At 40.2% G+C, this 25,037-nt stretch overlaps 1 protein-coding gene across 7 annotated transcripts in view; it reads right to left on the bottom strand.

The window, feature by feature from the left end:
• The window catches only part of LOC119904449 (mitogen-activated protein kinase kinase kinase kinase 4-like), a 103,204-nt gene that overhangs the window by 12,003 nt on the left and 66,164 nt on the right, over positions 1-25,037 (bottom strand). The window contains exons 13-27 of one of the 7 annotated variants that reach the window (XM_038721127.1): positions 22,280-22,441; positions 21,746-21,832; positions 20,081-20,419; positions 17,340-17,495; positions 12,442-12,732; positions 10,839-10,948; positions 9,342-9,502; positions 9,053-9,150; positions 8,108-8,286; positions 7,729-7,846; positions 6,652-6,993; positions 5,246-5,360; positions 3,737-3,904; positions 3,093-3,236; positions 718-852 (exon numbers count right to left, since the gene is read on the bottom strand). In XM_038721127.1, coding sequence (XP_038577055.1) covers positions 718-852; positions 3,093-3,236; positions 3,737-3,904; positions 5,246-5,360; positions 6,652-6,993; positions 7,729-7,846; positions 8,108-8,286; positions 9,053-9,150; positions 9,342-9,502; positions 10,839-10,948; positions 12,442-12,732; positions 17,340-17,495; positions 20,081-20,419; positions 21,746-21,832; positions 22,280-22,441 — 2,605 coding nt within the window. The remainder of the gene's footprint in view (positions 1-717; positions 853-3,092; positions 3,237-3,736; positions 3,905-5,245; positions 5,361-6,651; positions 6,994-7,728; positions 7,847-8,107; positions 8,287-9,052; positions 9,151-9,341; positions 9,503-10,838; positions 10,949-12,441; positions 12,733-17,339; positions 17,496-20,080; positions 20,420-21,745; positions 21,833-22,279; positions 22,442-25,037) is intronic. The other 6 variants (XM_038721130.1, XM_038721128.1, XM_038721129.1 and 3 more) reach the window with 6 other exon arrangements.

Below are 25,037 nucleotides of genomic sequence, written 5' to 3'. Positions count from 1 at the left end.
GATGTCCTTACCGCATTATTACTTCATCAAGGGCTTTCCTTCCATCATTTTTTACTGCACGCTTGTCTCATACACACATACATTCACTGTATCTTTAAACTGAGTTAGCGATGTTTTCAAGTCCCCCATTTGAATCCACATCATTTCATTTCTGATGGGGAAACACGCGTTCATAACAAAGTACAGATGTTAACTGACCAGACACCGTTTTTCCCCCCAGTTTAAAAGCTACAATTATTAACAAACAAAATCAGTCAGATGAATTATTGAAGAATGTTAATATTTATACACGTCTACGATCCCACCACAATAATGGGCAGAAAATAAAGTTTCAACCATATTCTTATCTTCACATTAACATTTACCAATTTTTACTCAAACATAAATGTATTGAACAATACATTTAATCTTAACCCTCTCAAGGCTTATAGCTTAACAGGACCACTCTTGTTTGTTGTACATTTTTCCCATCAGAGACAGACAGGAAAAAACAGAAGAAAGAAAGGGGAAATGACATGCAGAATAGGTTCCCAGCCAGAATTGAACCAGGAGGTTGACATTGTATGGTATGCATCTTAGATCACTTGGCCACATGGAAGCCCAAGAATAGCCATTCTTTAATTCTTTATCTCAGGCCTTTTGCGGTATTTATTCCCATAAATGTGGTGAAATCCATAATATTACTGTTTAGAAACAGGCTGTGAGAATGTGACCTACCAACTTTATAGTGGACACAGCCCTCCAGGTCCCCTACGGTGGTCCAACCTTGTTTCTTCTCCACCTCGGGGTCATTGTGCAGGATCTTGTTCCTCAGCCAGGACAGGTAGTATACACGGAGCTTGTTCTTCTTACCTGTTGTTGATCAAGAAAGTTCAAATTGGGTCAAATCTATTTTCTACGCCAACATTTTAAGAATGTCTGAAGAGGCAATTATTAAGTTTTTTTATTCTCTAAAATTCACAAGTAAAGATCTTCCCCTTATTAACACTTCCATTTCATAGCCTAATCTGGATATTATCAGCCTGTGCAAACCCTGATGAAGGCTGCAAGCCGAAACTCGTTGGTCTGACAATAAAGTTGTTCTTTGTGTCGCAGGAGTTTTGACCTCTTCAGACTATGACCAGTTCAGGTGTACCCTGAAAGCAACTTTTATTGTCCTTATTGGCTGCTGAGTTCTTACTGAGATTTCATTCTAGCATGCAATTATTCTAATTTTTTATTTGACATACATCTGAATGACTGCATTCTCATTGTTACTGCTATTATTATCAGTCTGGAACTAATACATTTTATATCATATAAGACTTTGTTGTGATTTCTCTCCTCCATCCTGTATGTCTGCAGTGTTTTTGCAACATTTCTGGAATTGGGCCAAAAGTCAAGTTGGGACAAAACAACCTACAAAGGAACAGTGTGTGCAAATATATGCAGACAGAAAAAAGGCCAGCAGTTCCTCTTTTCACTATGTGCATCGTTCCAAATTTTAGTTTTAATGTATGATACAGAAATAAAGCAATACTTTTCGGTCACAAGTACAGTCAGTACATTCACACCAGTCCATTCATATCATGCCACATTATGAAGGCTGAAGACTTTAGTTTCTACCTCCTAACTGTTTCATTAAGTAGACCAATACACATATTGTACAACTGACAAATGGTTTTGTGTTGGAGTAAGTGGTTGCTATTTTTAAAAGCTGTTGGTGATTAATTTGTAAAAGGTACTTGCTGGTGAATACTGGTCCAAGTCAAGCACTCAATTTCATCTGAAAGTTTAATCTTAAGTGCTCAGTTATCCTGTCTGTGAATGTGTGTTACTAAACCCAAAAAGGCAACTGGAAGACACCATCTTACAAAAGGTAACAATTGACATCTTGGTTACCTGCTTCTGCTCAAACATTTGTAGAAATGTTCTACATGGCTCTTCAGTCCCAAATCACATACACACTGACAATGAAACACACACTGAACTATTGCTACTATAAGGAGTGTCTTTTTACAACAAAGTGCACAGTTTAGTTTCTACCTCTTAACTCAATTAACTAACTTAAACAAGTCTGTGACAGTTTAGTTTCTACCTCCTAACATATGCCACAGCATTCAAGGCATTTTTTGCAGCCGTTTCTCACAGGCCTCCCCTGCTGCACTGCGGACCACATAAACTAATGTCACAAGAAGTCATGGATGTGGATGCACTTGACACTGATGGCCATTCGTTTAGTGTGTGAGGCTTTTGTTTCTTGTCGTCTCCTAGTAATCTGATCATAAACATGAGATGCGAGGAAGCGGCCTGCATGGCCATCCAGATTTTGTGCCAGCCTCTCAAACACTGGGGTGATAGAATTTTCCATTACGCATATTTTTAAATGAAAGCCACACAAACATTTCATGGAAGGAAATCAACGTGTATTGTGACGTCCTTCCATCATGGAAAGCTCAAGTGTGTGTCAGCATTACATATTGAACACACATGGCGTGCTCTCACAAAGCTGAGATTTACACAACATCCGTTTGGCTCAAAATATCTGTTGTGACACTTATGACTGCACTGTCTGTGTGTGCAAAATTCAGAAAGAGAAGTACGAACCTGGATACACTTTCAATCTGAGAAATCTTGGAATTGTGGAACCGTGTGTCCGTGTGTATAAAAATGTTTATGCAACAATAGACAGACACAATTTGTCTGGAATATGTCAGACGTAGCAGGTTTAAGTGTGTATTTGCAGGTGCGTGTGGGCAGCAATGACAAGAAGTAAACCAAGCAAAACACTCACAAACACATACACAAATACTTTGGCTATTTGAGTTGACAGCAGAATAAACAAAAGTGAAACAGTTCGTTAGTCTCATAATCAACTTAGAGGACATTATTTATATTTGATGCGCATGTTTGTGCACTCATGATGCTCTCTGTGTGGATTTTCATTATTGTAATGGGGTTTGTGTGTACAAGAATGTTTCAGTCCTTCTCACTGATCAAGTATTCATCTCAGTGGGAGTAATTTGGCTGCATAAATTGTAATAAAACTACCTTTAAAATGTGTGTGCATGCTCTTGTGCCCTAGCTGAGTGCCTGTGTGTTTGTGTATGTACCTGATATAGTGACAAGGACATTGAGTCCCTCCAGGACGTCCATCTGCTGGAAGCGCCGTCTGTTGATCAGAGGGTAAACTTTCCCCTGACCACTGCGATCCAACAGCATTAGACCGCTCTCTGTTCCCACTAACAGGTTCACTCCTACACACACGCACGCACACGCACGCACGCACACACACACACACACAGAGTCAGGAGAAGACCAACAACACTGACCAAATAAGTTATGCAGTCTGGTCAGACAGATAACTTTACTTTGGCTTTGCTGCCACCAGGTGTTTTGTTTTCGAAAACCAGACAAGCTTTCTGAATATATAATTGTACATTATGTACACAGTACATAAGGAATGTTGCAGCATTAAATAAATAATCACTTGGATGGTGATATGAAAGCAAAGAGGGTGATTTCTGTTGCTGATGTGTGTCTGACTGCATTATAATATCGCCAATGTCAAATTAACGGTTTGGTTAAGTAAGTCTTAAACCAATAAGACAGGTGACCTATATTTACTTTTAAATGTTATTGCTATTGTGTTTCTCATTACCCCACTTATTCTATCTCCGCTTGTCTTCCACACACTTACAATTCTGAACCAAAGCAACTGACAGTAATCTTATTTTTTGTAAGTTTGTCTTCTTACCCCAGAGTGCAGCACACAGGATTTCAGAGTTGAACCTCTTTTTGTATTTGCGGATCTCTGGCGTGTCGCTCTGCGGGCGAGTGTTGACCGGGTTAACATTCACCACAGAGCCCTTCCGAGATGGGTCGGCCCTCAGCGCCTCTGCCAGCCGAGCGTCATTCGCATAGCCTAAAATGTCAAAGGGAAGGGCTTAGGTAGGACGGTGTAGGATGTAGAATTTACCAGGCAGGGTGGGGGTCAGTCAAATGGTCAGCATTAGAAGGATGGCTGGATCTCCTGTGTTTGCTTTTATTAATCATGAGAACAGGATTGATTGTCATAAAATAGTCAGAAATTTAAGGCTGGGAAAGTTTATTTAAAACGTATGGAGTATGGAAAACAAACATAATTTGACCATAATCTGAGGAAATGATTCCAGCAGCTGATCTACTCAAATCTAAAAAAGGGGGGGGTGTAGTTTAAAGACAGTTGTCCATCCAACCATTCCTTCATGTTTGAGCAGTGGTTGTAGGCCATTTAGTTCATGGCAACAGAACAAAAGATACAAAAGTTTTTCATTTGTTATACAAATTGGGAGAAATAACAAGCTATCAAACCTCAGAATTCCTCTGCAGCCACGGTATCTGTGCCTCTCTGAAATTGCTATCCGAACTTAAGATCAAAACTGATCAAATCAGTGATTAAATGCAGAAAAATACTGAAGGGGTCAATGACTGGTCACCAGCTGCATCAGGTGAGGTAATGGATCAGCATACCAGAGTCCTTAAGACTGGAAAGATCTGGCCTTGATGATGGCCAATCCTCTGAGGGATGATGGGAACAGGAGGACTGCCTTGATAAGAGAGCTTTGTTTATAAATTGTGGCAGCTAATGAGCTCTGCAACCTCTGTGAGGCGGAGTCTGTGCTAACAAACTGCATTTTGTTTGGTTTTGAACTTTTCTCTGAAAGTTTTCACACACTCAGGATCTTTACCCCTGTTCCCTCCAGAGGAACCTGTTTCTGAGTTTTGTTCATTGGCCATAGCTGCATATTATGTGATTAAAAAACTGAATAGAAAACGGTAGGTAAAGAAAGTAAATGTCAACCCCAACTGTCACAGTTAGGGTTGACACAGTGTGTCATTTCTGCTGCTAGGGGTATCTCACATAAAACAATAAGAAAAGACTAGTTTTATGACATAGTGAAGTAGTGTGGGATCATGGGAGTTGTCGTATTCATTGTTAAACAACCACCATTGCCGATGAAAATCTATCTGATGTGACTTAGGCAGGAAACAAGCTTCTGATCTCACTCCGATGTATCCCATGATTCCTGGAAGTTCTAGCATCTAGAAAGGTAAAGGGGATATGACCCCATTGACAGGTGACCAAATGAAATGCACCTTTACCTTAAATAAAATAATGGATTTCGCTGGGTTTGAATGTTGTTGGAAACATTTGGATACATCTGGTTACACATTAACAAAATATATAACATACATTTGCGGGGAATTGGGGTACGGGACTTACCAACATTGTTAAGGGCGCTGCCGGTAGATGGAGATACTTGGAGGAGGCGTGGGTCGATGAATGGAGTGAAGGAGGAAGAAGACTTGTGTTTCTGCATGTTGTTACTAGACTGGCTCTACAGTGAGATACAGTAAGACTTAGTGGTGACAGAATAACACGACTCTGAATGTGTTTTTGAAAGATCAAAAAGATTTTTGCACCATTAGATGTCTACAGATAACGGTTAATGTAAACAATTAACAAGACAATGCAGTCAAACAAGCAGGCAAACTGAGGTATTTCTATATGTGTTGCATGCAAATACAATGGGCATTCAATTGAAGGGTAAAATTATAAATACTGAGGAAAAAGGCAAATACAATGGTGGAGGGTAAAACATATGGAGTGCTGTTGACAAAAAGAACAAAAGGGGAAACAAAAATGCAGTTTGAAAAAATTCCCATGGGAAATATACTTGCCATTGTGCTCCTAACTGCTCTGTTCGCTATGATCTATTGTCTGGGAAATGTGAAAATATGACTCGTTTGCTGAAATTATTGCAACATCAAGGAATGAAATCAGATTTAGATGTTTGTAAAACTACAACGAGCCTCAGAGGAGACTTGAGCAAAAATCTAGAGCAAGCTCTAAACCACAGCTAACTGGTCTGTTGTGATCATAAAAACAAAAGTCTCTGTGGAGCGATGGAACTAGAGCTGTAAATTGTTCCCCAAAAGTAAATTGTATTTTATTTTTAACCAAAGTACAAAAAAAATGTACAGTAAACTCAACAGGATGTTCCCAGGGTAAAAAATTGTAACTCTGCTTTGTCTTCCAGTACTTTCAAATGATCCCTAAAATGCAGCCTGCCATCAATACCACCATCAAGAAAGGTTGAGGGGCCATGTGGAGCTAGACAAGGATCACCAGTGCCAGTGGTGACCTGCAGAGGGTGCTCTACTCAACCCAGAACATAAAAATAGTTGTCAGAGAAGACATTATCATCATGGCCGGTCAGATGGGTCTAAACAACTGCAGTTTGAGTAGAATTTTTAAATACACTGGACAAAATTATAAACGCAACACTTTTGTTTTTGCCCCCATTCATCATGAGCTGAACTCAAGGATCTAAGACTTTCTCTATGTACACAAAAGGCCTATTTCTCTCAAATATTGTTCACAAATCTGTCAATCTGTGTGAGTGAGCACTTTTCAATGCCACAATAAAAGGACACAAAAACAAAAGTGTTGTGTTTATAATTTTGTTCAGTGTAATTAAAATGAGTCTATTGGTTTTTGGGAAGGTTTTTTTTGCTGCTGCTGTATGGGAAACTGTGAACTCACACATTCATATGCAGCCAACTTTCCAGATTACACGAGAAATATTACCACTAAGCGTGTGTCCATGTTGGGCCTGGGGGACATACCTCTGTGAGGATGCTGAGCTTGTCCAGGGGACTCTGGGGGGACATAGAGGAGGGGCTGGCAAGGCTGGAGGAGGAAGGGGAGTTGGATGTGGAGGAGGAGGGGGAGGAATGGTGGCTCTGCTGGATCAGGTCTGGGAGGTGGTGGATGCAGCCAGTAAAGCCGTTCCTGTCCGAGTGCTGTGTGGGGTGATGGTGGTGGTGATGATGATGGGGGCTGGGGGTGTGGGGGCCAAGACCCGGGCCCGACACCGAGCCGGGGCTAGGGGCGAAGCCTGCAAGCAGGCCGGGGGTTTGGGCTTGGCCCGGGCCAGGGCTCGGACGCTTTCTGTTGTCACCTGCACTCTGGAAGTAGAAAGAGGGGTAGACAACTTTGGGTCTAGATGTGTTCCTTATGAGTTCAGGGGAAGGGAAGGTGTTAGCTAGAGCAAAGGGCAAACTACAGTGGCTATTCTATAGGCAGAAAGAAAACTCTTATTAGCAGCCAATTTTAAGGTAAAACAATATGGTAAGTCATTTTGTGGTACTAGAAAAATGTCCCTTTGTGGTGGTGACTGCTAATCTATCAATTAATTAAATAACTGGATAATCTAAATGTCCTAAATGGACTGAAAATGTAACTGAATAAGCTAGTGGTCGTTGCTGCTGTCATGTGGTTGACTATCATTACTATTATTTTACATCTCTATGTGGAACTTGCATTGTGATACTTTGTGTTCTCTTTCCTTCTGCTCTCTCTCAACCCAACCGGTCGAGGCAGTTGGCCACCCACCCTGAATTATTTTTAAGAATTTTCAAACTGTGTAAATGGGAATAAATTGAAATTTAATTGAATGTATGTATAATTATAATCTATGAGTTTTTATAACCAACCAAAGCTACGCTTCGTCACTTTGTAACACTGAGCTTCTCTCCACCGCCCACAAAATATAGAAGAACAGAACGCGATCAACAAAACATACAAACAAAATGGAAAAACACTTGGGTATGAATGAACAAAAACAGAACAAAACAACTGGAAGTGTGTGGTAAATGTTTTTTTGTCTTGTTTTTTTGTTTGCGTTTCTTTTCAGCCAGTACCTGTCTGACAATCAGCGTGCTGTCTTTGCAGGGCGTTGAGCCTGCATCGCTCTCGCCTTCATCATGAACAATCATGGTTTTCACTGACTCTGTCTCTCCATTACTCAGCCTGGAGGATCTGAAGGAGAGAAGAAGAGCTAGTCAACACATAAACTTTGTGTTTTGGCTGCAATTTACAAAATAATTACATAATGTTCCACACTGATAGAACATCAGATAAAAGACACTATAAGTCTCTATATTCTCTGTTTCAAGGTTTCATGTAAACCAACATGCAGCTCCGTTTAAGAGGAATCTTACCTTATCCATTACCCTGAACTGATGCACAGCTGGTCCATGTTGCAGTGTTAATACAAAGTGTGTAAAATGTGGTACATACACAGCTTTGGAGTCCTCTGGGCCAGAGGTTGACTCTTCGCCTGCCTCCTGGTCCACCTCTTCATCATCATCTTCATCAGTGGTGTCTGAGTCATCACTGGAGGATGAATAATCAGTCACCTTATTTGGGGGGCGAACATCATCCACTGCACGCAGCTCCTTGGCCAGAGCCGTCAGGTCCTAAAGGTCGGGGTGAGAAGTTAAATCTCAGTCAAAGGTAATTTCATCTCATTGATTTTCAATTCTTCTCCATCTGTTGGAATTTTGACCATTCTTCATTTGAGCATTTTATATATATATGAGTCATTCAGATTTTCAGTCAGTCTTCTTTTGAAAAAACTAAAGCAGGAAACTGAAAGCTGCTGGAGAGGAAGAGCGGTTATAGAGGTACCCCAGCCAATGAGAAGCCAACGTGAGAGCAGCAACGCCAAAAGATGAAGCGAGGAAAGAGATGACTGTCGTACAGCTGATGCTCTTTGAGATGCTGTAGGTAAGGTTAGTGGATTAATTCTAATAATGAGACAGTTATTAGAGCTGCAAAGATGAAAAATAGTATGTAAGGAAAAGTAAATTCTGTATTGGGGTTAGAAAAGACATGAGTTAAGGTGGTCACCTGCCAGGCAGAAAGACCAGTGGAGAGAAAGCAAGCAATAAAGGCAGAAAACCTTCAGCCAGTGAGCTCAGACTAAAGACAAAAGAACCACTTCACAAAGTCTGAGCCTGTCGCACTATTGTATGGTGAGCAGATCACATGACACAATCCAAAGCCAGTTTGTGATCATTCCCACGTGCCAAATCATCACACACACTCCAGCTTTCAAACAAACCCAAAGCGGCATATCATCATGTAGTTATGACTACACACACACACACACACACAGAGATCTAGATCTATGCCAGCTAGTGAGCTACGGTACTGGCTAGTCAGCTTTGAGTCGACTCTCACCGCTGGTCTGCTAGGCCTGACCACGTCCCTCCTGTCCTCTGGTTTTTTCCCAGCATTCTCTGGACGTTGGAGGGGTGTGCCCTCCGATTTGGAAGAGGCTGAAGGAGGTGGAGGTAAAATGGTCAGTTTATTCTAAAAAGTGAAAAAACTGCCAGATCCAAATGTGTGTGTGTGTTTACAGCAGACTGTTAATGTGTAACTCCTTTATAAAAGTATTATTTATTGTATCATAAGTGTTTCAGACATATTGTCCACCTCTTGCATGCTTGTGCTATGTGTATGGACTCACAGCGAGCCCTGAACCTCTCTCCAGAGCCGCAGTGAGAGCCCGGCTGAGAGCTGGAGTTACTGGAGCTGCTGGAGGAACTGGAGCCTCCGCTGCCACTGTTACTGGTTGGTCTGGGAACCAGTTTCTCCACTCGTTCCCACAGCAGACGAGGCTCTGCTACACTGTAGAGCCAACAGACACAGACATCAGAGAAATAGCCTTTGTAGAGACAGCAATTTTTAATCTGACACAGAAACTGATAATTTAGATTCAAGATGCCAGTAGCTAATATTTTGTTCAATATCTCTATTCCAGACAAATGTGTCTAAATTCCACCACCTTATTTGTTTTGAGAAAAACAAATAAAGTAAAAAAATGCCTTTACAATCTCATAAAGACATGCTGTGTCTTAGTTTGCAGACTTCCGTACTTACGGCATAATTGTCAGTGTGAATGCACTTGTGCACTCAAAATAACAAGTGCATCAGTACCCGGATGGTGTAGCCTACTCATAATGGACAAAACATTGAGTGTGAAAGTGCTGGACATTTCTCACCCTCAATCGTCGCAATCTTGCAAGTAATGCATGGGGTTTTTCCCCACAAATGGAAGTATTCGAATTGAGACACAGACACAGAGACATACGGGGTCTACAAAGCAACTCTAAAACAGTGGGAAAGAGACTTTAAATGTAGAATGTGGTTTAGTGTTTAACTTATATACTTGTAGACTTAATTATTGCTCACAAATGGTCATTAGATTACATTTAAAGTTGAAAACAAATATGCTAAATAAGTAATAGCACAGTAAGAACAGAGTTTATGTTGTTCTAGAAATAGAAAAAAAAATCCAGCACTGCGGGGTTAGAGGAAGGGGGAGAGATGATACAGAGAATATCATGAGAAGGCTTGTGGTTTGGAAATGGAAAACTGTGCATGTGCGTGTGACCACACAAGTAAAGAAGTATCACAAGGTTAGACAGCTAGCACTATTACATAAACCCTCCCACACAACTCTAGAGACAGCACAGACAGTGAGGACACTGAACGTACAGAAACAATCGTGTGTGTTCGATCCTTCTCCAAACATTATTTTTCATGTCTTTTTAATTACATAGATGAAAACAGCAGCCTGGTTTCACACAGTTTCACAGCACTCAGACTCCTTTACTGAAGGCTGCAAATAACTTTCTTTTACAAACTGACATTGTGGAGTTAGACTGATTCAGCACCCATAAAATGTTCTTGGTCAACATCCAGTTGCTATATTAATATATTCTGTTCTAAAAATACAACCAGCGGAGTCCCACAGGGCACTATCCGTGGCCCAGTTCTACACCAATAAATATTTTTCCCATCTGCAATTTGTTGCTAATTTGACGTGAGACTAAATTACAACTATTAATTAATATACATATTTAATAAGCTATTGCAAAAACACTGATTTGTATTGAATTGTATCTCCTACAATTACCAAGATCACAGAATTGCACAAATCAGAGGGGTTACGTCAGTTTACCTGGCAGTGTTGCGGTGCACAGCATGGCTGCCGTGTGTGGCATTGCCGTGGTGATGAGGCGAGTCCCGCCTTGGCAACACTGGGGACCTTGATGTAGTCCTGACAGGAACCTTTTGTGATAGAGACAGTGACCAGCTCACACATGCACAGTCTGCTGTGCATGAATGTGCTTGATAGTGCAGCAAATACATACAACAAGAAAAACATACTGCAACTGATCAGAAAACCCTCTGCAGTACAATTGTACAATTACAGCAAACCTGGTTTGCACCATACTGCTCCATCAGAAAAAAGTAGTGGCTAACTCTTTGTGCTAATTCAGCAAACAATCCATACTGAACAGAGGACCATTAACTTATTAAATTCAATGAACTTAAAATGAGAAAAAATGAGTTCACCAGAGAGATAGTTAACAAACCAGATGAAAGTGAACAGTCTGATAGTCCTCTTCTAACTACACCCCACACCACCACTGGAGCAGAACTATCACACCAGTAGTCACGGGTCACACACATAGTCAATACCTTTTCCCTTTGCGGAGTAAATTCTGTGAAACCAATGCAGAATATTTGGTAGCATCCAAAGCTCAACAACGTACCACAGCAGTACAGAACAAAAATCCCAGACAAAGCAGCCAATGTACTTTAGAATTTACACAAACAGCCATTATTTTTGCTTTGTTTAGAAGTTAAAGTTAGGGACAAAATGGAAAAGATATGGGCTGATGTTAATGAAAGGTCAGTCTGTCCTTGGTAACATGCTTTTCTTGTGACCTATACTATTGTTTACCTGATGTCTGTGGAGATGTTTATGTTGTATTAAAACTCATGTACTATACAGTAGTGGAGGTTCGTTTTGGCAGCAGCTCTGTTTAGAACAGAATTTCTTTTTCTGGTGGGCTCTGTGGACTGAATTTAGATCTTTCTGACTTTTTTTGGATTCAGACCACATAGCTTTGCGGTTTTTCCTATTCTTAGCCATAGTGTCTTGATACATTCAGGTGGGAAAAACTGTTTTCTAAATGTAGAACTCTCTTCTCCTAGACCTTGCTTATTTCTCTCCTTCTACAGTCAGTGTAACAGTACCCATTGCTGGACTATAAAGAGGTCACATACTGATTGTTATGATTCATATTAACGGCAAGTTACCTGTCTTCATGTCAACACTGATTCACGTCACAGAGTGACATAAACTTCCACTTTCTCATGATATTCTTGTATCAGGGGAAATACATTAATAAATACATAGTACAATATCTGATTTCATCAGGAAACATAAGGTAGACCCTGAATCTTGGTTTTGTGGAGAGAAGTGACCTAAAGCTGCCCACCAACCTTAAAAAATGTTAATTTAATGGGGATTTAATTAAATCATCTGTAATTCCCCACAAGCTCTTTTCTGTACCCAAAGAAAAGAAAATCCAAAAAAGAATTCATTATTGACAGCATAAAGCTATTGAAGTAATGCACTGAACAGTTCAGGATTAAGACAGTTTGACCTCTTGGGAGGACAATTGTCCCTTTTGCTCAGTTAACAGAAAATTATGAAAAGTTCCTAACTACTGCTGCCAGACTATACCGGGGGTCTTTCTTCCTGTCCTTACCCTGGGCGGGACATCCTCTGAAGGGGCTGGTTCATGGGGCAAGGGCCTAGGCTGGGAGTGGGGTTGTGGGTCAGTGCGTGCAGGCGTTGTCGATGAGGAGGATGGTGATGAAGATGGAGGGTGATGGTGGTGTTGGGGTTCCTGGCTGTTGCGAAGGTGAAGATTTACAAAACTAGGGGCAGGTGGCTCGCTGAAGGAGTGTGACCGCGACACAACGGGCGGGGTGGTAACACAGGAGTTTGATGTGGCCACGCTACCGCTGCTCTTTAAAGCGGCCAGATGGGAACGGACCTTACAGACAACAAGAACACATTGGTGGAGCACAGGTCAGTCTGCATGCAGTGCACTCGAACAAGGACAGGCGTTTCAGGGTATCTTTAGGGATTTGTCAGATTGGAGCCATACAGGAGCCTAAAACTGGTGCTTGAGAAACCCCTCTGTAAGAGCTTCAGGAACATTAGCATGAAGCTTTAACATTAGTCCTTTTCAGACATGGAATAGGTCATCTGTTAATATGAAGGCTTTTGTTGATTCTTCAAAATTAGGTCTTTGTTATGGCTTCATTTCACTGTTCTGGAAACAGCCACAATGCTTGTGTTGGAATTTATTTTCATATTGAAGCCTTAATTAAAGACCACTACTCTCACTAGTGAATTCACTAATAATATTTATTTTTGTTAGAGAGCATATTATGTTGCCTTCTTTATAATGTCCAAGTGTGCACAATCATAGAATGACAAGACATTACACTGTGCCCCTCATTTAATTCCTATTTGCTGACATGCTGTATCTGAAGTGTTTTGAAGGATATTAAAAAATTTTTTTTTAAATCTGCCCTGCAGGTGGCATGGATGTGGAGATCATAATTAAGTGACCTCTTAAGAAGAAGGAGCAAGACATGTATTTAATCTTGGTATATTTAGCCATGCGCTGCCGCAGCCTTTATGCTAATCTGACAGCATTCAATTCAGACATGTTCCATGTTGAAAGTGATGGAGGATGAAAATGGTACATGTCCGAAGAGTAAGGCTGACGTTTTTTATGTTAAAGTGATTTGGGTGCTTATTGGGTCCTCTGTGCCCAGAGCTCTTCTGATTAATATTCTAGACAACGAGTCAGGTAGCATTTAAAACTATCATAAACCTGGTAGAATATAAGATAATCAGCACTGAACATGAGAACCAAGGTTAAACACTGACACTTTAGATACATGCTGGATCAGCTAAATGATTTAACGTAGTATTTATTTCAAAGCTCAGAAGAGGGACCTATCAGCTACATTAGTGCTTGTTTAGAGGGGAAACCTGAAGACCTTTTTGGCCTTAGTGGCACATAGTTAAAAGGTATGTCTCCAAATCGTAACAGAGCCCCTAAAGAACCCAAGATTTTAGAGTGCAATAGGAGGAGTGAATAACAAAATAAAAGCACATATACATTGTACATATTGTCTCTGAGGCTGCACCTTTGGGGAGTAGAAAGGAGGGCAGCAGGGGACGTACAAGGAGAAAGTGAAGTCTACTGTAAAACCTTTTATTCCCATATTGACTTATTTGGTGGGGACAGGTGCAGCCTGTGCAACAAAATGGATCACATCATACTTTTGATTTCTGAGAGTGGCACAGGGAAAACATTTTTTAAAGACAGTAACAACAACAAAATGCACAAAACAGTGAAGGGAGAGATGAAGCCGAATAAATCCTGAGACAAATGTGGGTCAGAGACTTATTGTTACCTATTTTAACCTTTCCTAATGTATGATCATTGTTAGTTACATTTGTTGGATGTTCCAAGTAATTGATTGCAATATGACAGTGATAAGAATATAGTCTCATCATTTAGGAATAACAGTCTTCACAAATCTTTAATCTTTTCTTAGTTAGGTGAAATATTTAGTTTGAATTAAAAGTTTTAAAGATGTATGAGATCAGTATGCGTCCTTTAAATTTTGTATCCCATCCATTTATTAATTTAGCTGACACTTTTATTCAAAGCGACTTACAATTGCTATGCAACTCAGAGGTTGCACGCCTCTGGAGCAACTAGGGGTTAAGTGTCTTGCTCAGGAACACAATGGTGGATGTCTCACAGTGGGAATTGAACCCAGGTATCCCACACCAAAGGCAAGCATCTTATCTATGTGCCACCACCACCCATCCAGTTTTACTGACATCAACTCTAAGTGAGACTGGACATTACCATTCCATTAATGTATGAGATACTTTTAGGCCTCAGGAGGATTCAGCCCCACCATCAGTACCAAGCATGAAGATGATTTGTATTAGCAAGGCATGAACACAAGCTGGCATGCAAACATAGATGTAGGCAGAACCACATACAGGTCAGACAGCATGCACACGTTCATGGACTGGGACAAGAAAGCTTGTGACTTTGACACTGGATTCTGCGGTCCACATGTTGTCAGGGTTTCTTTCACACTAACCACTTAAACAACTTATTTTGTCATTAAGGTATGAAATGAAAAAAACCCAAAACATTTAAATGCTAGTGAAAAGTTTAATTTACGGGCTAGTCCAGCACCATGAGATCAGGTTTCACATCCAGTTTCAGTTTTGAAGACATCATGACTGCAGCTTCTTGCCACTTGGAAATTAGTTCAAAGTATCGTTCTCCTTTTCATTTAATTAGCTCCAACCCAAGTTTGATTCCGTCCACAGTTAAGTACGCAAATGTAACAATGTTAAAACGCAACGCTACAACTGAGCCTGATGAATCGGAGCTAATGAGAGAAAACTGATTGATCCACTTTTTACATTATGGCAAATGCTTAATAACGCCCCAGTGAATTACATCATCACCACCAAGTTACAGCATCGTTTTTGTACAATTTAATCTGTGCGACATATTCAAAGCAGATTGACTTGTGAATCAATGAACTGTGATTATTCATGCTTAGTGGGTTGAGTCTTTCTCTGGGAAGATGACTAATGTCTGAGTCACCCAGCTGCAAATCTGGGTGCCCATGAATTATGGATGTTTTTAATCACCAGCACACAATGAGTAGGTACAGTATGTGGAGCAGAGATGTACAAACCCCCAACATACCACCAAACAATCATTGTCATGTTGATACACACACACACGCACACAGACACACACACACACACACACACGGGGGGGAAAAGTGACTTTGAAATAATTATACATTTTGTGAAAGTACTTTTGTTTGCTTTGACGATTGGGTGGACAACCTGCCAATCAAAGAGTTATCATGGGCGATGAGTATATAATCAGGGTTGTGATCATTTCATTTTCATTACCACGAAAAGTTGAGTAAAGGGAGACATTTTTTAGACGAAGTACAAGAAGTCATAACAAGGTCTTCTGTCTGAAAATGAACAATCTGCCATTAGCTTGGACATTCAACGTACTTTCACAATTTACGCATTAAAATGAGTTGAAATTGAATTGATGACAACCCTGAAGTTGAAAAGAGCATAGAGTTCAACAACCGCAGACAGTTGAATCCATTATCCAGATGAAACAACCTGCAAAAGTTGAGCTAAAGCTACAAGGAGGGAAAGCAGCACAACCATTGAACACATCTCACGTATTTAAAATAAAAATACTAATAATCATTTCACACTGAAAGAGCAAGAGCACAGACTCATAAATCACCTGAAAGAGAGAAACTTAATGAGAGTATGATAAGAAAAAGGTATTAAAGGCAAATACACCAGCAACACCTAGAGTCAGTGGAGATGGGAAGTACTGCCAGATGAAGGCGAAGCTACAAGCAAGACTGATTTTCTATTTTCCCAATAAACTGGCATTTTGGAGATACATGGTTTTCATTTCACTTGATACCATGCAGTGAATGCTGCAAAGTGAATGATAGCACCATAAATCCATTCGGTGTTAGGCTAGTCCTGGCGGGAAATGAGCCTCCACACTCTGGCAGTGTATTGTAAGGCTGACAGCATCCTCTAAACAAAATCAAATTTGGCCCCGTCACACAGGAAATATGGCATGTTTACAATCCCAAAGGTTTGAATGATAATTAAGTAGACTGCCACAGTGTGTGCAGCCTGGCCAGCCAAACTTGAGTTTCAAGAGAGGTTTACTTGTTTGTCTCGCTCTGATAATTGCAGTTGCTACTCAAATCAGGTGGCGAGTCATCAAGAAAGAAAAATAACTATAATAAAGTACCAAATATACATATGATATTGTTTTGTAACTTTCATCATATAAAACTGCTATCTCTAACTCAAACCTGTTCAGATCTGATGATGAAACAATCAGCACTTGTAGCATGCACCTCTACACTAACTATTACTCTACAAGCTCATTTATGTCTGCATCGTCTCTTAACAGTCCCCTCTTGCGATATTATAAAAATTGATGTTAACAAAATAAATAAACCACAGAAAAATGTCCTAGTCTAGACCGATCTAGATCAGTAGGTCTTTATTCTCAGCAATTACAGTGCGTCAGCATTTTCTGTAGCTGCTTCACAATACAACCTGCCAGTGGAAAGCTTTTAATTTAAAAGCACAACATGTCTTACGTTTGAAATAAAAACACAAGAGTCACTGCAGTTCCAATAGTATGGAAAGGACAGTTATGAAAACGGTGAGTAGTCATGTCCCGATCTATTCTCTGTTGTGGACATGACAGAACTGGATTCGAATGGAGCATGCTGGTTTTTAAGTTGAGAACATGATAAATCATATTAACGTTACTGCCAGCTTTAGTGCCTCGATCTTCCCATTACGCTATAACGCAAATCCTGCAAGAGAAAAGGCACTAGCGGATTCTAACTAGTGGCGAACCACCCACCTGACACCAGCTCAAAAATGCTGCCTGTGTACAACAGCTGTGAAAGTGAAGAAGAAGGAAATATTTGAGAGAAGGGGGAGGGTTTTTGAAGACATGGTTACCTGTGGTTCCACAGGCCGGTGCATGGCGGGTGCCTCAGATGCCGAGTTCCCATTGGGGTAGGAAGACTCGGAGCGTGGTGGCACTGGAGGCTGCTGTGCTTTGGTCTGAGCTGACTGAGGAGAACCCTGGATGTTCTTCCGATATCGCTCATCAGCCTAAGGAGGACACACAAAGACAAATAAATGACACACAGACAGCAGCTATAGCAATAGAGGAGGAAAGGAAGTTGTTGTAAGTTGACAGAAGCCACTAGGCGCTACGATTTGTTAGTTTCCCCCTGCAGAGCAGAGACGGTTTGTACTAGCAGTGGTACAAGCACATCAGAAAGTCATCTGCTGATACAGGCAGCACCAGCAGGAACAACAAAGCACTTCCTCGAGGGCAGCTGTTTTATTGTTGCCACATAATATTCCCACATCCCTGCTAGTAGGACAACAGCACCACAACCAGCATAGTGTCATGCATTTTTCATGTGGACTGAAAAACATTCATGATGAAAGGTTAGGACACACACTAAGGTCCAGGACATGGATTCAAAGTCAGAACTGTGTTTTTTAGTGTTTTTTAGTCTGAAATGTCAAAAGTTAATTGTAAGCGAGACAGACTTACACAGAACTTTCACTGAGCTACACTTCAAATAAAAATACGTCAGCATCTCGTTTTAAAGCACCTTCAAAAGTCCTCCTACACTATGTCAGCTGAGCTCACTTGTTGGCCAATTCATGACTGGTGAATCTGATATCGATCATAATAACACTGTGATCACCAAGTTCATTACTGAGATTGGGAAACTCTGCAACATCACTACAACAAAGTCAGACAGAACAAGAACCTGAGCAGTCTGACAATAAGCCAACAGTTAGCCAAATGATCCACTTTATTTGGTGGTAAAACTGGAAGTAAGCACACCCAAAAGTCTGTAATAATGTCTCATTACACAGTAAAACTGTGCATGCACACCTATGGTTTTAGTTATAGTTATGGTTGAACGAGGAAGTCAGTCTGTAAACTGTGATGGACAGTTACAACCGACAGTTGGGGTAATAATTTTACTGTTCACTTTTATTTTATTTTCCAAATAACATTGTCTAACATGGAGGTTTGTTCTCAACCGATCTGATTATCTGACTGTGTTTCTTTTCCCATCAGAGTTTTCTTCAAATGTTGCCACAATCTCAGATCTTCGCAGTGAATTTGGTGATGACAGTAGTACAGACATGAACGATGAAAATAAAATCCCACGTAATAAACCAGGATCATCCCTTATATATGTCTAACCTGCTGACTTCTGATGAAACAGCCAACTGAACGTTACAAACAGCTGCTGTTCCCAGTCACTGTTCCCGAGGTTCATGCTCTAACAGGGCTGTGTTTTGCATCACCTGAAAGAGTTTGCCTTTTGAAAAAAATCCAGCTTCCATTTAAATTTCCTGTCAGTTCTTGGGTTGCCCTATGTAGAAAACAGTCCTGCGCAAAAAATACATGCAAACAGCATTCGGAATGGGTGTGTCTCTCTTTCCTTTTCTTCTCTCACCAGGTGCTAAATGGCAGCAGCAGGATGCCAAAAAGAGAGAAACAGGGAGTCCCACTGAGGACTAATGAGGTGGCTCATGATTACAGTAACTTCATTATTATGGTGATAAAGACAACAGTGAGGCTAATTAGAGGAGCAGTAGTGCCCTCACTGAGGAAGAGGAGCTGTTCAGATGAGCATTTCACAGTAAACTCTTTAGGAAGAAGTTAGGAGGTGTTTTATAAAAGAAGCTCGGAAGGGGAGGAGATGGATGGTTTAGTCCAAATTTTTGGCCTATAAGCCAAAAAATGATCAGATCTGTGTGCTGTACCTTTGTGTTCTACTTTCAAAACATTTAAGGAGCTCAGAATAGATTATATAGCTATGACATATATGTATAAATCCATTTACATGTTTTATTAAAACTAAATATCAGTCTTAGAAACCTCCTGTGGCATTGTTTGTATATCAACCTGGGGTCACAGGCATAAGAAGAACTTGTGGAAGGAGTTTATTTGGCAATTTCTAGAGGTAGCAACAACATTATTTTTCTTTAGATTCCTTTAAGAATTGCTTGTTTGCTTTATCTGTTAATGATTTATTAATAGTTCTTGCTTTCCCAGACTTAGAATCAGCAGCCAATAACCAAGAAAGTGTTTGATATTTGTACTTAACTGAAAAAAGATATTAAATCAGTTAACAGACTTAAAAGAGATGTGTTCCAGTCAGAATTCACATTAAGTTGTGACAGGTGTGTTGTGATTTCAATTAACTGAATGTGCTGCTCAGAAACTGAAGGAAGCACAAATGCACAAAAGTTTATACAGTGTAATTTTCCTTGTGTATATTTTGTTCAGCGCATCTTGGGATGAACTGAGCATGTGTGGGGCTTCTTTCTTATTTTGCTGTTTTTAAATGATTAAATTAAATCTACATTCAACTTCATTGTAGTAGAATTTCTGTTAAGGGATCAAGAAGGCTTTTGGCTGTTAGTCCAGCATCATTGAAATATATTTGCATCATGGATCCGTTTAACTACTTGTTATAGGGCCGTTAGTAAATTCTACCTATTTAAAGCTTGTCTACAAAGCGTCCCCACATCCCACACCAGCAGCTAGCCATCCCTATGTACACATTGCACACCCGAAGCAGTGGGAGTGAGTACACACAAGCAAAGAAAGCATTCTACAGCAGTCAGTGTGACGGCAAAGAGCTGCGAGGGTTCACCTCTCTGACTGGCTCAGAGTCAGGGGCGGGGCCTTGAAGGTCAGCAACAGGTATCTTGGGTTCTGTAGTTTTCTCCAGACTGTGATTTTGACTGGACCTTGTCTTTTCAAAGTCAGTGCTCTGTGGTTGTTTTGTTATATCCAGTTCAGGGCTGTGCATGGGCTTTACCCTGTCGTGTTCGAGGTTCTGTTGGGGTTTGGTGCTCTGTTGCTGGGCTGTTTTGCTACTATCCGGGTTCTGGATTTGCTGGAGGGACAGCAGGTAGGCTTGCTCCTGCTGCAGCTGTCTCTGGAGCTTCTGGGCTTGGCGCTGCTCCTCAAGCTCCCGCCATTTATGCTCCTGAGTCAAGAAGGGTCAAGTTGAACCATAACCTCTGACAGAATGACTTTAGCTAAGTTGTACCATCTCCACAACACTGTGATTTTCTTACTTTATTCTTTATGGGCTCATTTAGATGACACCTCAGCAACTTTAATTCCTTTTGGGATCCCCAAACATTTATACTTACTGGCAATTTATAGTCTCGGGTCCACCTGGGAGAACTGCATTAGGGAAGCTACAATTAAACATCTTCTTCTGGTCCACATTGCAGCTTATTTTCCAAACCAAATTTAAACCAAATATCTCTCTAGAGCTTGCTTTTTTAAATGTTATAAGATGTGTAAGGTTTAACAAACCAAAGGAACAGCAAGCTTGGGGGGAAATTGTCTGACTGCATATCTGTTCTCGCATTTAACTAAAAGTAATTAAACCACTATTTAAAACAGTAATATTTTGATTCTTGATACCCATTGCCAAAAGCTACATCTAAAATAGCAAGAGGTAAAATGAGATGTTTTAGGTTTATTCTTGTAAATTTGGACAAAGCAAGTGTTTGAGTACTTTCAATGAGCTCTAACAGTATCCAAGTGTGAAAGCCAATCATGATGTAAAGGAAACTTATTTTTTCATTCTTAAGTGTACAAATGGTGACTGTGCAGTAACCGAGGAGTGCAGCCAGTGATAGAGTGATGGTGTGACGCCTGGAAAGTGGGGATATGAGTGGTCATATCCTTTCATTATTTGAGTATCCTCTGTAACCCCCAGAGGATTTTAACTCTTTAAAATGAAAAACATGAATTCATACTAACCCCTTCAAATAACCCAGCTCCTCTTCTGCACAAGGAACATCTGGAATAAAAACAGGGGAAACCCTCTCTTCCCATAGGATGACTAGTTTCCTGGTAACACAGCACCATCACTAAGGGCCCTGTAAACATCCCAACTTCCCCAGCAAAAACCTGAGAATACTTATTACGGTTTGACCTCAACTGTTAATGGCTCCCCTCGGATCTACAAAAGTCATAAGTTAGTCCCAAAAACTTGATATAGTTTAGATCGGAAGGAAAACTGAATCAGGAAAGTTTGTGTAACGGAAGAATAATAAGTACCTGCATTATGAAATTTAACAACCTGGGAGTTGTGGAAACATCCAAAAAGAAACTGATGTCAAAAACAGGAGGGGTGGTGGAAGAAACTATTTGATGAAAGACAGAAGGAACAAGGGTAGCGGGAAGAAAAGGGGCCTATTCTCAAAACTGTGTTTGTAAAATGTTTTTATGAGTAAAAAATGAACTTGTAATATAAATGTGATCATGGGTTTAGACAGAGCAGCCGAACACTCACCAGCAGCATGGCCTGTTCATGCAGCAGCTGCTGCTGCAAGATCTCCAGGTGCCTCTGCTCCTCCTCCAACTGACGACGGATGTACTCCTGTCAAACAAACATAGCCCCCTATTAGTTCAATGTCAGAAAATAATGTATTTTATCTCCACATACGTCATCTTAATTATGACTATGGTCTATTGGTCTATTGTCTATTGTCCCAAATGTGTGTGCAATTTTGGGGAATGATTGCCATTCATTAAAGCCATTAAATTAGGGCTTCAATAAAATAAAATACACAAAAAATAAATGTTAAGAACTCAGAAAATATACTGAAATGTTGTACTAGCTCTAACAACTAAGGTATGTGGTCACAAAAACACAAATCCCACTAAAAACAACAGACTTTTGATTCACATTCAAAAACATGAACATATAAATAACTTATTTATAATAAATAATATAATAATTAAAGGAAATAAATAAATAATAATAAATAATTAAAAGATCTGTTTCTTCCCCAGTCTTTTCTCTCTCCATTATTCTGGCTCGTACCTGCTCTCGGTCGGCCCTCCTCTTTTCCTCCTCCGCCCTCCTGCGCTCTTCCTCCTCTTTGCGGCGTCGCTCCATTTCCTCAACGCGTCTCTTCTCCTCTTGCTCACGTCGGCGCTGCTCGCGCTCCTGCTGCCTCCTCATCTCGCGCTCACGGCGTTGTTGCTACAGGTGGAAGCAGGAGGCGAGATAACACAGAAACCTGTTTATGTCCCAGCTGTAAGTGTCCTAGTTAAGGCTTTTTGTCTAGTCATATCTGACACAGCTCAGGTTTTCTATTCAGTGAAACCAAAAACATTATCATTATTATTATTATTATTATTATTATTATTATTATGATGATATCGACAGCCTGGAGTGGTACAAAATCAGTTCCTTATTTGTGTGACCTGCATGCAACTTCTATTAGAACACAACTGTGATTTCTTGTTGCTGTAAGGTGAATCTGACATCATTCACCAAATACTGATGATTCTAACACAGCTCGGCTAAGCAGCATAAGTATAAACAACAAGACACAGCACGCAAAGAAAGTCACACAGCAAAATAGGACATGACCCATTTTTGTGTATGAGATCTTGTCTAGGTGGAGTAACCAGAGACATTACGGATTATGGTTAACTCCATTTACAGGGTACATTGTTACAAAGTGTCATGCAAAAAAAAGGATGCGAACAGACAGCTACAAAAACAGACTTGTATTCATCCAAATTAATCCATCAACTTAAGATCATTTTGGCAAAAGAGCAACATCTCATCCTTGACTACCAGCAGAACAAACCACAGGCAAAAACAAGCCCTGATTTAGATGATGAGATAAGATGTCTAAAGTGGAGAAAATGCATTTTATCAGACCATGGAGACAAAGAGTTATGATTACTGGTCATGTTCACTATAGGTAGAAGTCACAGACTAAAAAAGTGGGTCTGCATTGAGATGTGACTTTGTTGTAAGGAGGACAACCAACAGGCTCCATTCCATTCTTGTGATTTTAACAAAAGCTTTTAGTAAAGCTAAAATGATTAGTCAGTTATAAATAATTAGTTTTGAAACTATTTTGAAAATGTATTAATTGCAAGAAAAAAGTAAAAAAAAAAATTGGTGAAAATGCTGAACGTGTACCGTTTCCAGCTACTCAAATTTTATTAAATTAGATTCCCCCCCCCCCCCCCCCATATATTATAGTAAATGGAATATCTTTGGATTTTAGAGATGTTGGTTGGACAAAACAGGTAATTTGAAGACTTTTTTATAGAAAAACAATGTTTAAATATTTATCAAGAAAATAATCAGCAGATTAACAGAATCAAATCAATTTTAGTTGCAGTTCTACATTGATTTAAAACTGCTGCTAGGTTCAAAGCAGCGGGGCATATAGATTCATTTTGAATACTGAATTCTTAGTAGCAGTACATTCAAGGTCATCTGTCCAAGGCTGTCGAGGATTTTCAAGGTTATGAATGCGTCTTAAATAAAAGTTGGGTTTTTAGCAGCCCTTCAAATGGTGCAAACTCTGATGTCTGTTCTTTGCACTTTTACATGTGGTGTTTTTGGATGGACAAAGAACACCAGTACAGTCTATGGCACATATACCTGTATTTACCTGTTTGAGTGGAGGAAACATAAATAGAAGATGTGGATAGTGGATGAGCTGAAGTGACAGGACGAAGTTAAAATGTCAACACTGCATTAAGACTTAATCATTTAATCAGACTAATATTTTAAGGCTGACAGGCAGTTATCTAATACTTGGCTCTCTAAGCAGACAGATGAAGAAATTATACTAATTTATGTCTATCAGTGTGTTATGAAAAGCTGTAGTGAAAGCTGCAGGACATTGCAGGTTTTTGTTACAGCATCGTGACGCATCGCGTTTGTACATCTTCAGTGCTCACCATTCAGGATTCCACCACAGGTGGTAATCTATCAAAACAGGAGGGCACATGCACGGTCGGTGATGTTTCTCTGACATGGGCCGGGTTTAACTGTGGCTTCTACAGTCTGATTCATCTACAAGCACAGTCATGAATCAAACACGCAGCCTCGAGCTGCGAATACTGTGGGAAAACACAAGCACTAATCCAACTTTCTCTCTTGCCACACAGGCCTTGCACTTTTTAAGGTGTAATGAATGTACATGCTGAAATTCACAGCACACTTGCCTCATTTAATATTTTCTAATTCTATTCATTCCTCTCATTGTCAGTCCCACTTACAGAATTTAGGTCTCTCTCTCTTCTTTTCCTTCGAGAGAATTTTGTTTAGTCCACTTCTTTCCAAATTTATAATCATCTCTTTGCAAACTTCCTCCCCTCTCCACTTCCCTCTCTCTTCATTCACTATACATAGTTCTCTCTCCTTTAAGAGAAGTGAGGAGGGAATGCAGCCAAGACACAGACACTAATAGAAAAGAACCACAGCTTGAGGAGATAAAGGATAATTACAAAAAAGGTTATCAAACTCGTCCTCTGGGGACACCAATCATTTTTTCTCCCACTGCTACAGTCTAAAATTGATTTTGGAATCTATTATATAAAATTATCGAGCAAAAATCTAACCACTAGCCTTCAAGTCAAAGTCTTTAATCCTATTACACAGAGATAATGTACAGGCATATAAACTGCACCTGACAAACTGGCTTTTCACACTATCAGCAGCTGCACAAACAACTTGAGACCAAAGTAGAGTAGTAGAGTCTGTTCCAGTCAGTGACAGCTCTACTGAAGAAATAGTTCCTATGAAAAGACTGTGGAGGATCAGC

This window comes from Micropterus salmoides, unplaced genomic scaffold, assembly GCF_014851395.1.
Source record: "Micropterus salmoides isolate LMB-PRFRI ecotype aquatic unplaced genomic scaffold, ASM1485139v1 Ms_hic_scaffold_15, whole genome shotgun sequence".
In the NCBI taxonomy this organism is placed as follows: Eukaryota; Metazoa; Chordata; class Actinopteri; order Centrarchiformes; family Centrarchidae; genus Micropterus; species Micropterus salmoides.
The sequence above is the reverse complement of the archived record's forward strand: the minus strand, read 5'-3'. Positions and strand labels throughout refer to the sequence as shown.